General features: G+C 40.5%; 1 protein-coding gene across 4 annotated transcripts in view; it reads right to left on the bottom strand.

Moving 5' to 3' along the window:
• hao2 (hydroxyacid oxidase 2 (long chain)) overlaps nucleotides 1–12,637 on the bottom strand; it is a 94,468-nt gene extending 81,831 nt beyond the window's left edge. For 2 of the 4 annotated variants that reach the window (XM_080203745.1, XM_080203747.1), the window contains exon 1: nucleotides 12,380–12,637. Coding sequence is in view for 2 of the 4 variants with exons in the window: in XM_080203747.1 (XP_080059873.1) it covers nucleotides 12,380–12,429 (50 nt within the window). In the remaining 2 variants the exon portion in view is untranslated. The remainder of the gene's footprint in view (nucleotides 1–12,379) is intronic. The other 2 variants (XM_080203744.1, XM_080203749.1) reach the window with 2 other exon arrangements.
• Between the last annotated feature and the right edge of the window lie 315 nt (nucleotides 12,638–12,952).

Below are 12,952 nucleotides of genomic sequence, written 5' to 3'. Positions count from 1 at the left end.
TTTAGTTATTAGTGTCACAGGTAGATTTACATTAACATTGCAATGAAGTTACAATGAAAATTCCCTAGTTCAGATACACAGAAGGAGAATTTAGCATGGTCAATACAGCTGACTAGCACGTCTTTCAGACTGTGGGAGGAAACTGGAGCTCCTGGAGGAAACCCACGCAGGTACAGGGAGAATGTGCAAACTTCACACAGACAGTGACCCAAGCCAGGGATCGAACCCCGGATCCCTGGCACTGAGAGCAGCAGTGCTAACTACTGTGCCACCATTGGAGACTTAAGGGCTTGCTGGGTGGACCATGCCTATGCAAGTACTGCTAAGCTATAGCAGAAAGTGAAGCAAGAAATACTTCAAAAGATAACAGAAGTATTTTTCTGTGGCCAATTGCAGTAAGAGGGTTGCTTTGGGATGGGCAAGAACACTGTGAGCTGCTGCCACCTGGTTTGCCCCACGCTCTGTGATGGCAAACAGGTGGGTCCTGGGGTGGGGGAAGAGATGATGGGGAGATTAACTGTGAAATGGAAAGGGCACAATATTCTGGCAGATTCTGGGGAAGCATTTCTGTTTCTTCTAGCCCCTGTACCTTTTTGAGGGCTTTTACTTGTTGTGCTTTGAAATTGCGATGTACACCATGAGTAACCCCATTCTGCATTCCCCAATGAAACATTTTCTCAATTTAGGACCCTGTAAAAATAATGTTTGAACAATAACAGAGTGGCAAGTTGTGCATTGGGATTTTCATACTGCTACCATCCTGTCTTCGTTGGGCCAACCCTTGTATGCTTTCAAAAGATTCTTGTCTGAATCCCCCTTATTGTGTGATTAAGAACAGTGGTCAGTGGCCAACAGAGTAGCATCTAAATGGAAAGGTCTTGGGATTTGCATTTAAATTTTGAGAGAGCAAGTTGGTGAGAAAACATTCCAAATGAAAGGAGACCCTAGACCCTTTTAAATTTGTAGGCAACCTCAGTAGCCAAATGGCAGCACATTGAATTGAGACCTCAGTATAGAGCCAGGGTTCAAAGTAAATTGCAGTGTTGGCAATCCTGGCTTGCAATGGCTCAGATTGTGTTCGTGAGCCCTAGTGGAATAATCCTGTTCTTCTGAAATAATTTCATAGAATCATAGAAACGCTACAGTGCAGAAAGAGGCCATTTTGTTAGATTTGGACCTCTTTGGTGCCATTGCCCATGGAAAAGTACGGATAGTGAATGGTAGAGGCTGTAATTAATTCTCACCCAAAATGGCAGTCAAGGTCCTTTAATCATCAGATCATAATTTCCATTTTAAAGGTGGCCTGGAAATAGTGTGTACTTTGGGTACCAAAGATGTGCAGGTTAGCTGGATTGGCCATGCTAAGTTGTCCCTTAGTGTCAGGGGGAAAAGCAGGATACATATATGAGGTTATGGGGATATGGTGGTATTGTTGTTGGTGCAAACCCGATGGGCTGAATGGCTTCCTTCTGCAGTGTGGTATTATGTGATTCTATGATACTCAGCAATCTTTCAAAATGGAGCCAATCACATCACTGGTGTTAAATCTGTCCCATTTTGAGGTCATCACACACAACAGATGAAGGTTGCAAAAGTTGAATCCTTGGAACATAGCAAGTAGGAGCAGGCCATTGAGCCCATCAGACTTCCTGTGCCATTTAACATCATAGCTGATCATCCACCTTTATGTCATTTTTCCTAATGTCCCCATCTGATGTCATAAATATTCAGAAATTCATTGAGTTCTGTCTTGAGCATGCTCAGTGATTGTTCTTCCATAACTCCTTGAGATAGAGAGTTCTAAAGATTCCCCATCCTCTGTGAGAAGAAATTCCTTCCTGTCTCAGTCTTGAACAGCCTGCCTCTGAATTCTGATACGGTGCCCCTCGATTCGAGGCTCACCAGCCAGGGGAAACATCTTTTCTTCATCTACCCTGCCCTAAAATAATTTTTGTCAATTTCAATGAGATCACTTCTCATTCTTTGAATCTCCAGAGAATACAGCCTTGCCCACAAATATTTCCAAGAATAGTGGTTGATTCAATAATAAAATATTTTACTGAGTTTTTGCAGTTTATGGACAGTCAGGTGATGCTCAATAATGTACAAGTGGAGCCTATATAACCTCAAAGGATTGTGCATCTTCCATTTATTAAAATAATTTAATAAACAGGGAATCACATATTGTTTCTGGACCCTCTCCTGGATCCTGTCAGTCAGCATGAGTAATCCCCCAACTCGGTAAGTTATGAATTGCAAGATGTGCAATCACATCACACCAAATAAAACAGGCATTACCCACACTCCAGTATGGCAAAGCGAGAGTGGTCCTTCTCTGCAGCAAGATAGGCTAAAATATTGCCTGGCTGGCTGCAAACACATGTGATGATTAGTCGAACTTAACTATTTTTGTATCTGCTTTAGCCAGAATTAACACAGTTTCTGTGTTCAAAAGATGTTTCCTATTACACAGCCAGTTTTGATTATCCAGTTCAAAGGAGCTTGGCCTGGCAAGTGAGCATATTAACTGTCCCTGATTAGATGACATCTTTTTTCCATAGTTTAAGAATGAAAAATGTATGCATGTACCCGTAAAATGAAAACATTGATCTGATTTTAGGCATATCAGGAAAAGTAAGAATCTTTTTTTCCACAAATTGTAGAAGTATTGCATTTTTTTTATTGTTGAGAAACTTTGTTTCTTTTGTACAGACAGAGGCGCATATGCTCTTGCCAAGCCCTGATCAGAGTGGCTATGCTGTGAGAGGTATAAAGATGTGTTGACAGATTTATGAGGTAAAACAGGATCTTTTTGACAGCTAATACAGTTATCGGGGATGGGCATCAAGTTTACCTGCCTGTTTATAATTCAGTGTGGAATGGGGCTCAAGGCAAGTGATTATTAATTCCTCGATTCATCATTATTTGGAGAAAAATCTGCACTCTGCAAGAAAAGTGTGTAATTGGCATTTAAGGTTTAACAAGCTGTCACGTGCAATCTAGAGCAGGGATCTGAGATGTGATGTGGTGTGCAGAGAATTTATTGGCAGGTTGTGGGTAAAATTATTGGAGTCAGATTGCATTGCTGCTGAAAGAAGAAACAACATTAAAAACATGTCCCTGGTTTCACCATGCAGTCTGTCATTAATATGTTTTTGCGCTCCGTAGGAAGATATTTATTTGGTTACGGAATCGTTTTATAAAAACAAATCTCGCACGGACAAGTCCTTCTGGTTTTTTGCCACCCTGCATAATTTGAGCCAGAAACTAAGGCGATCTCTGGGCTTTTGACTTTTCCATTAATCTCTCCATGTTGTTGCGTGACCAAGTTACAAGATATATATATACACATGTGGTTATAGAATGGATTGTACATGGTCCGTGGAGGGAGCAAATCTGATGGGCTGATTGATTCATAAACATGATTCATCTTCTTAAGAAGGTACAATCCTGTTGGGTCAATATGAGCAATGTCAATAATCTTATTCAGAAATGGGTTCCTTGGATTCTACTCTGATAACTGAGAACAGCCCTCTCCCAGCCTCAGGACCTGAACTCAACATTTTCTTAAAGGCCCAGCACTCCACCACTTGAACTTGAGCTCCATTTTGTTTCTTATTTCCTCTTTGATCCTTCAACAAAGACCACCTTTCTTCCTTAATTGTTGGCCCGGACTGTTGTTTACAAAAACTGACTGCTGGCGAGTCTTGGTTAAATGAAGTACCTGTTCAATAAAAAGGTACAGTAAAAGCAGACTCAAGGTGATTATTATATCGCCAACAACCTCCGACCTCATTCGTGGCTGGGATCCTCCGGCACCACTGCAGCGAATGGAGTTTTGGCTGGAACACCAAATTCTCCACTCTTGCCAGTGGCGGGGCAGGAACGGATGGGACTGGAGAATTCCTCCCACTACGTTGGTCAGAGGGCTGATTTAAGGGAGCAGATTTTCACATACTGTAAATATGTACAACGTGCAGGGGAAAAGACAGGGGAATGGCAGTAAGCTGTGATACTCGCTTAGAGAGCCGGTACAGACACAATGCCTAAACGGCCTCCTTCTGCACTATAGCAATACTGTGATTTGAAAGAAATCCTGTTCTTCAGGATGTCAAAATCAATCTGTAGTATAATAATTGTATTAGTTAACAGCCATCTCTAATGTTATACAACTTGTTCATTTCACAATAACAATCGCCACACATAAGTAACTATTTATAATGAGAATTCATGGCATGACATTAACACTTGGCTATTGAATTAATAGAAGAAAAAATGTTTCCCTGGAACATTCTTTTTGCACCATGCATCATAAACACCAGTGATTTCAACAAACCAATTCTGAACTAATGCTGTGAGAATGCATGATGATGCAAGCATGAACTGTTAGGTGGTGAGTTTATGTTTGCAGTATCCCCAGACAACGAGTTGTCACTCTTGGCAATACCCAAGGGAAATGCCAAGTCAGGCTACAAAAATAAAAGCAAAGTGAGTGAGAAGCTGGCATGGCTCAGTCTCATATCATTCCAACAGGTCAACTTATATAAAACACAGGAACAGGCTCATGATGTTATGCCGAACATGATGCCAAATTAAACTAATCCCTTCTGCCTGTCTTTTGTCCATATCCCACCATTCCTTGCAAACTCACGTGTTTATCTAAAGGCCCCTTAAATGCTCCTTTCGTTTCTGTCTGTACCACCACCCCTGCCAGCATGTTCCAGACACCCATTACTCTCTATCTATCTACCCCTATAGCCTCCACATCTTTATCCTGATAATCCCCCTGATCATAAGGGTCAATTTATAATGGCCAATCAACCTAACCTGCACACCTTTGGAGTCTAGGAGGAAACCCACACAGATGTGGGGAGAATGTGCAAACTCCACATAACAAGTCATCCGAGGCTGGAATCGAAGCTGGGTCCCTGGTGCTGTGAGGCAGCAGTGCTAACCACTGTATCCCCGGGGCCACCCTTATATGGCCTTGGTCACCTGCACACTTGATATAGAGACTTTGCGGATGCATGATAATTCCTATGAATGTATTAATAAAGCTTCTAACATTTTTTCTAGTGTATTAAGCCTTGAATTACAAAAATAACTTTCAAACACAGATTGTGGCATAAATCTGACACAGAGACCAACAGCCGACTTAGAGTCATGTTGCCTAGTTATGTGGTGCAGGTAGCATGAAGTGGGAATATATGCTTTTTCAGTTTAATAAAAAAAGTCTCTATTCTGTCTGGTGGACCATGAGACGAAGCGGCATTCTTGTTACTCAACATCATTGTGACACATGTACAAGTGAGGAAAAGACATGAATGAGTCACATTACATTACAAGATTGAGTGTGATATATCATCGTGCGACATGTAGACAAAAAGGCTCATTCCTAAAATATCTTTTTAATAAACACACTTAGTTCTAGGGTATTGCAACACGCCAGCAATCAGGCAGTCTCATGGAGCAAGGCAGTTTGTCAGAGAACTCGCTGACTGAGTTGCTGTTCCATTAGCAGTCCAGATCGAATAGAAAAATGGAAGAAAATGTTGTCCATATGTGATTCTCAACAGCTCTCACTTCTTGCCACTGCACCACAATGCAGCAAATATTGTTCTATTAGTAACTGAGGGGTCAGCACGTTAATTAGCTGCTGTCGTCTGAACATGTATAAATGTTCTTGAACTGCCTGAGTTCCTGACATGCCATTCCTTGCTAATACTTCTTCTCTTTTCTTTATTCTGTCTTAGAATGACAAAATGTCTCTTGTGCCATTAGCTTTACTCAACAGTTTCTCCGAATGAAGATTGCGATAAATGTAATGAATAACTTGACTCTAATTTTCAGCCACATTTTAGACTTTTAAAAATTGCAAAGTACTGGAAATGCACAGCAATACCATTCCCATTGCACAAGAAAAGGAATAGTTAATGTTTCAGACAGAGGCTCTTCCTCAAAACTGCTCTGGACATAGGTGTTTACCAGAACAGTTAGCTTGACAAACATGAATGGCTAGCACTAGTCTTCCCCACAAAGGGAAATATCCTCTTAGAATTCATCTTGTCAAGTCCCCTCAGGATCTTACATATTTCAATTAGAACAGCCCTTATTCTTCTAAACTCCAATCGATACAGGCCCAGCCTGACCAACTATCCCTCATAAAATAACACCTTCACCCCAATAATCAGTCAAGTGAATCTTCTCTGAACCGTTTCAAATACATTTATCCTTTCTTCAGTAGGGAGACTAAAACTGTATACAGCGTCTTAAATGTGGACCCACCTGTACAACTGTAGTAAAACTTCCCTACTTTTATGTTCCATTCTCCTTGCAAAAATGACAACATTCCATTTGCCTTCCTAATCATTTGCCATACCTGCATACTAACTTTTGTGATTAATGTGCAGACACTAAGATCCTTCTGTACCTCAGAATTCTGAAATTTCTCCCCATTTAAATAACATGCTGCTTTTATAATTCTTTTCAAGTTGGTTATCTTGAAAATCTGTACCTGTTCGGGTACACTGAGGGAGAACTTAGCACAGCGAATCCGTATAACCAGCACATCTTTTACACGGTGGGAGGAAACTGGTGCACCTGGAGAAAACTCACACAGACACAGGGAGAACGTGCACACTCTGCACAGACAGTGGCCCAAGCTGGGAATGGCACTGTGAGGCAGCAGTGCTAACCATTGTGCCAAGGTACCACCCAGACATGCCATGATCCCTTATCTCCACAAACTGAATTTTGGATCATAGCCTTGCCACAGTTGGGATACATCCAATGAAGGAGGATCTGCTTATAGTAGCCTTACCCTCGGTTTTAAAAATATTCACCCCTGGCTGAAAGCTATGTTGGAACTTTCTGATCTCCCTCAAGGCAAATAGTAAAGTTTCGGTGAGATCAATCAATCTGACATTGGGATAATTATTACTTATTTACAGGACGGTTATAGGATGCTTCAGTTTTTGACCTTTTGTAATGAACCGTAAAATCAATATTTCAGACATTCTCTCTTTGTTCCATTCCTCTTTATTTTTTCTTTAAGTTGGGAGGGATTTCAGTCACCACAACTGGTGTTGCTGTTTAATTTCACGTTCAAAGTTTAGTTGCGAGAAGCAATGTGTATTTTAACATATTGGATTTGTTTCTGTTGACATGATTGACAAATCCTTTCCTGCTTCAATGTAATGGGATTTGTTCTCTTATTAATCTGAAATATTGCCCTTATATTTCTGTCTCTTTGCATTATGTGAAATAAAACAACAGTACTTCACTTTCGATGGTACCATTGCAAAAAACAAACACAAAAAACCTAAGCTATGCAGCAAAAAAAAGTCTACATTTTTTGAATTTTGTGAGAATTGATGCCATCTGTACAATGCAATAATGCGATTTGTCATGGGTGCTATTGGCATAAATACTTCATGCATAGACATAGCAAAGTCAGCCAGATGTGTGTCATCACATTCTAACACATGTAGGCACATCACTTAACAGTTAGCAAAACAGATGAATAAACAAAGTAAGAAAATGTTAATAAATGTCCATAGCATATATGGGATGGCAAATACTTGCAAAATTAGAGAAAGAATGGTGAGATTGTTGGTTGGAAAATTGACAATATGATGTGTGGTCAAAGCACAAAGTTTAAGAAGAAAGAATAAGGAATAAAAGCAAGAATAAGGAGTGAAATAGTAAAAAAATCAAAGAGCAGTAATAATGCTCTAGTTGTATATCTATCATTTTTCAAATAACGATTTAAAATAAGATCTACTGAATGTTCTGGTACAGCTAATTTCAGGATAGCAACATCACTCTAAAATTGTTATCATTATTACTAATTTCAGTGATTGCGTCTTTACTATAAGGTCTAGGTGGGCTACTAACAGTCAGTTACAATCTTGGATACTTAGTGAAAAGGATAAAGGATGATGAAAATAGACAAATTGGAGGTCAAAGAATGAAAGTAAGAAAAATAAAGGCAGAGAGGGGACAAAGTGAAGAAAGGCAGCAAGAAAAGTAGGAGCAGAATGAACAAAATAGGAAGGCTGTAGAGTGAAAGGGCTGGAAATTTTTGAATGTGGAGTGAAAAGGACAGGGAATTGATTAAAGGCAACAACAATATGGACAATGGGGAAGGAATCATGATGATGGAGAATGAAGACGACCATGTTAATATAAATACAACAGAGATCAAATGTAATTTGCAGGAAGTTACAGGTGGTATGAAGGAAGTCTGGAAGATTAATTAATGGGGAAATATATTCTGCAGGATAATTGTGCAGCTGTAAATGTTATTGAGGGAATAACTCTAGCCAAAGCATTTTAAGGTTGAAATGAAATTTTAGTGATGACGTAGGCGAGCAAGTCTGCCTAGCCTTCACCATTGGAGTTTCATGATCTGCCATTGAGTGGATTTATACATAAAGTAAATAAATTGTCTGAGCAAGTGCTGGGGCCACTAATCCCAACTAAAGTAATCCCAACAGGAAAGTTGTGAGTAAAATGCCCTAACATGGATTTCAAATTGTCTATTTTCCAGCTGCCTCTAAATAGTACAAAAAACAAATTATTTATTATTGAGAACTTCTATAATATTTATATTGGTGCTATTTGTGCTACCTACCCTTGAAGTAGTAAGAACTGAATAATTAGAGTGATGTTCTTAGAAACACCATAAAGAACTGGACATATCCAATCTGGCCAATTACCACTCCATCAGTTTACTTTCACTGGAAGCTGTTGCCAACAGTATCATCAAGTGGTACTTATTCACCAATACCCAGCTTACTGATGCTCAGTTTGAGTTGTGACAGGATTGCATGGCTCTTGACCAAATGATGGTTTTTATCCAGACGTGGACAAGTGAGCTGAATTCCAGAGGTGAGATGAGAATTGTTGGCCTTGACACCAAAATATTTGACCAAATATGATGTCAAGGAGCTAAAGTCACATAGAAGTTAATGGGAATTTGGGGAACACTCTCCACTTGCTGGAGTCATACATAGCAGTTTGCCACCTTGACATGTTGGAGAGGATTCTGTCCATATTGCAATTTCTTGAGTGATGAAATTGAGATCTCCTTGCTCCTAATAGGGCTACCTATGGTAGCACAGTGTTCCTAAAATAGAAACAATATGCAGGGGTAAAAGGAAAAGGCAGGGGAATGGGATTAATTCATGATGCACATTTTGGAAAGCTGGGGCAGACACAATGAGCCAAAGAGGTTGAATAAACTAGGCTTGTACTCGTTAGAGTTTAGAAGAATGAGGGGAGATCTCATTGAGACGTATAAGATGATGAATGGGATGGATAGGATAGAGGTGGAGAGACTCTTCCCGCTCAAAAAAGACAGTAGGACTAGGGGGCACAGCCTCAAGATAAAGGGGAGGCGGTTTAGAACGGAGTTGAGGAGGAACTTCTTCACTCAAAGGGTGGTGAATCTCTGGAATTCTCTGCCCGTTGAAGTGGTGGAGGCTGCCTCGCTAAATATTTTTAAGAAGCGGGTTGATGGGTTTTTGATAAGAGAAGGGATTAAGGGTTATGGGGAGAGGGCGGGAAAGTGGAACTGAGCCACGACAGATCAGCCATGATCTTATTGAATGGCGGGGCAGGCTCGAAGGGCTAGATGGCCTACTCCTGCTCCTATTTCTTATGTTCTTATGTTCTTAAATGGCCTTCTGCACTGTAACAATTCTGTGATTCTCTGCGACCTACTAAAAATAAAAATGTTTGTGGTTGTTAGAGGCCAATTATCTCAACCAGAGCAAGAGTTTCTCAGGAGAGTCTCTAAAGCCCACCCACTTTCAACTATTTCATCCATAACCTTCCCTTCATCATAAGATCAGAAGTGGGAATGTTCACTGATGATTGCACAGGGTAACATTCTGTTCACAATTTCTCAGATTTGAAGCTGTCAATGCATGCATACAGCAAGTCATAGACTGCATTGTAGCCTGGGCTGATGTGTGGCAAGTAACCTTTGAACCACACAAGTATCAGGGGATGACTACCTCTAACAAAAGCTAGTAAAAACAGCTTCCTTCGGCACCGTTACATCCCTGACCTTCAACATCCAGGAAGTTACCATTGATCAGAAAATTAATTGGGCTAGCCCCATAGTATTGACTCCATAAGACCTGGTCAGTGACTGGGTATTATGTGGCAAATGACTCATCCCCCTGATGCCCCAAACCCCTTCCAACACCTATAAAGCATAAGTTAGGACTGTGATTAAATGCTCTTCACTATGAATATAACTACTACAACAATCAAGAAGCTTGGCATCAGGGTCAAGGAGTCAGTGTGATAGGGCACCTCCCATCCACCATTTCAAATACTGGCATTCTCTACCACCAGTGCACTAATTACAAGATACACTGCAGCAACCTGCCGAGCTTCTTTGACAGCACCTCCCAAATCTGGCAAACCGGACCGCTTATAAGGGCAAGGGCAGCAGGCATCGGGAAAGACCACCGCCTATGAATTCCCTTCCAAGCCTCTTCCTAATAGCTCTGTGAGTGTATCTTCTCCACATGGACCGCAACAATTAAAGGAAGGCATCTCACCACCACTTTCTCAAGGGAAATTAGGAAAGGACAGTAAATGATGTCAGAGCCAACAATGCCCACATCCCATGTAAAAAATGAAGGTAATGTGAAAAAAGTGATGGTAACAGAGTGTTGAGTGCGAAGAACAAATGTCTGTATTAGGTGCAAGATATGAAAGATGTAACATCAATTCAGCTGTTTAATTGGTTTGTGGTAAATAGTCAAAGGGGAAAATAAAAATCAATGACCCTGCAAGGTGAGGTGATTCATTCTGGTAGGACAAACTTGAATGCAGATTACAGGGTCAATGGCAGGGTTCTGAGGAATGTGGAGGAACAGAGAGATCTTGGGGTTCATATCCACAGATCTTTGAAGGTTGCCACTCAAGTAGATAGAGCTGTGAAGAAGGCTTACAGTGTATTAGCGTTTATTAACATGGGGTTTGAGTTTGAGTCATGGGATCAACTATACAGGACCTTGGTGAGACCACATTTGGAATATTGTAATCAGTTCTGGTCAACTCACTATAAGGAGGATGTGGAAGCATCGGAGAGAGTGCAAAGGAGATTTACCAGGATGCTGCCTGGTTTGGAGGGTAGGTCTTAGGAGGAAAGATTGAGGGAGTTGGGGCTTTTCTCTTTAGAGCAGGGGAGGATGAGAGGTGACTTAGTAGAAATTTATAAGATGGTGAAGTGGATAGATAGAGTGGACATTCAAAAACTATTTCCTCAGGTGGATGGAGCTGTTACTAGGGGACATAACTATAAGGCTCATAGTGGGAGATATAGGAGGGATGTCTGAGGTAGATTCTTTGGGCGTAGAGTGGTTGGGTATGGAATGCACTGCCGGCTGTGATAGTGGAGTCAGACACTTCAGGAACTTTCAAGCAGTTATTGGATAGGCACATGGAATGCACCAGAAATGATAGGGAGTGGGATAGCTTCATTTTGGATTCAGACATAGCTCGGCACAACATCAAGGGCTGAAGGGCCTGTACTGTGCTATAGTGTTCTATGTTCTATGTACAATTTACTGTTGACAGAGAAAAATAGGAAAAGCACCTTTCAAGTACCTTCAACTGCTAGAAAAGTGTATCGTTAAATCTTTCTACAACTATGGCTCATTCTAGATTAGATTTATTTGAAGTTATATATCTCAATATTTAATATTGTAAAATGTTAATATCAGTGACAGGCCAAATTCTGCTTTATAAAAGTTTAAGTTTATTTATTAGTGTCACAAATAGGTTTGCACTGCAATGAAGTTACTGTGAAAATCCCCTAGTCGCCACATTCCAGCACTTGTTTGGGTACACTGAGGGAGAATTTAGCATGGCCAATGCACTAAACCAAAAAGGCTTTTGGACTGTGGGAGGAAACCGGAGCACCTGGAGGAAACCCGCAGACACAGGGAGAACATGCAGACTCAGCACAGAAAATGACCCAAGCCGGGAATCAAAACCAGGTCTCTGGCGCTGTGAGACAGCAATGCTAACCACTATGCCAACGTGCCTCCCCTATACTGAATTCAAATTAAACTATATCGTTTCTGTGCATTATTTCTTTATATTTTATGAACAATATAAATATAAATGGCTTTAAAATACTTAGCAGCTTTAAAAAGATCTTAGGAGAATTATGTGTAACCTTGACGTATGGGAAAGACAGTAACAATCACGTATTGTGTTAATCGGGGATGAGGAGAATGAACAGGCGCCCAAAAAGGGCTTTACATATCTAATTATACACAGTGACATTAAGGTAACTGGAGGGGGCGTCAAATGCACACTGAAGAAAGCATATTAAATGTTTGCAACTTACGGACAGGATGATCTGAGATTCCTCTGCATGCTCCTTTCTGGTTCGCACATGTAACTGTTTTAATCTGATTTGCCTGTTGGTACCTCAGTAGAGCTTGTAGTGCTCCCACCAACCACCAAGGCCAAATTTGTGAGCTGTCGGCAGCTGCACCTTGTTATGTCACTTAATATATAGAGGAGAAAAACTCCAGAAACAGCGTGACATCTCCACAAATGGCATTCGGTACCCTGGAAAACACCAGACCGAGAAGTGCTCAGTCTGCACATTTTTAATAACTACTGAAAAACAGCAGTTAAAGCAAGATATTAACCTGTTAGAAAATGTTAAAAATCTTAAAATCCACCTGTTGGCAAATTTTAGTAACCTTCAGAATCTCAGTTTTAAGCAGAGTTGAAGAATAATGTTGAAAGGAAGAACATTACCACTAAATATTGGTTAACCCCTATCATACATTTATCCTTGTGGGTGAATTCTTAATGATATCACATAATTATTAATCATGAAGGTATTTTGATCCGTGCTCAGCAAAGATTTAGCAAGTGCTCAGGTGTCATTTTGGTAAACAACATGTGT

Source organism: Carcharhinus amblyrhynchos, chromosome 15, assembly GCF_965287045.1.
Source record: "Carcharhinus amblyrhynchos chromosome 15, sCarAmb.v2.hapA, whole genome shotgun sequence".
NCBI lineage: Eukaryota > Metazoa > Chordata > Chondrichthyes > Carcharhiniformes > Carcharhinidae > Carcharhinus > Carcharhinus amblyrhynchos.
The sequence above is the reverse complement of the archived record's forward strand: the minus strand, read 5'-3'. Positions and strand labels throughout refer to the sequence as shown.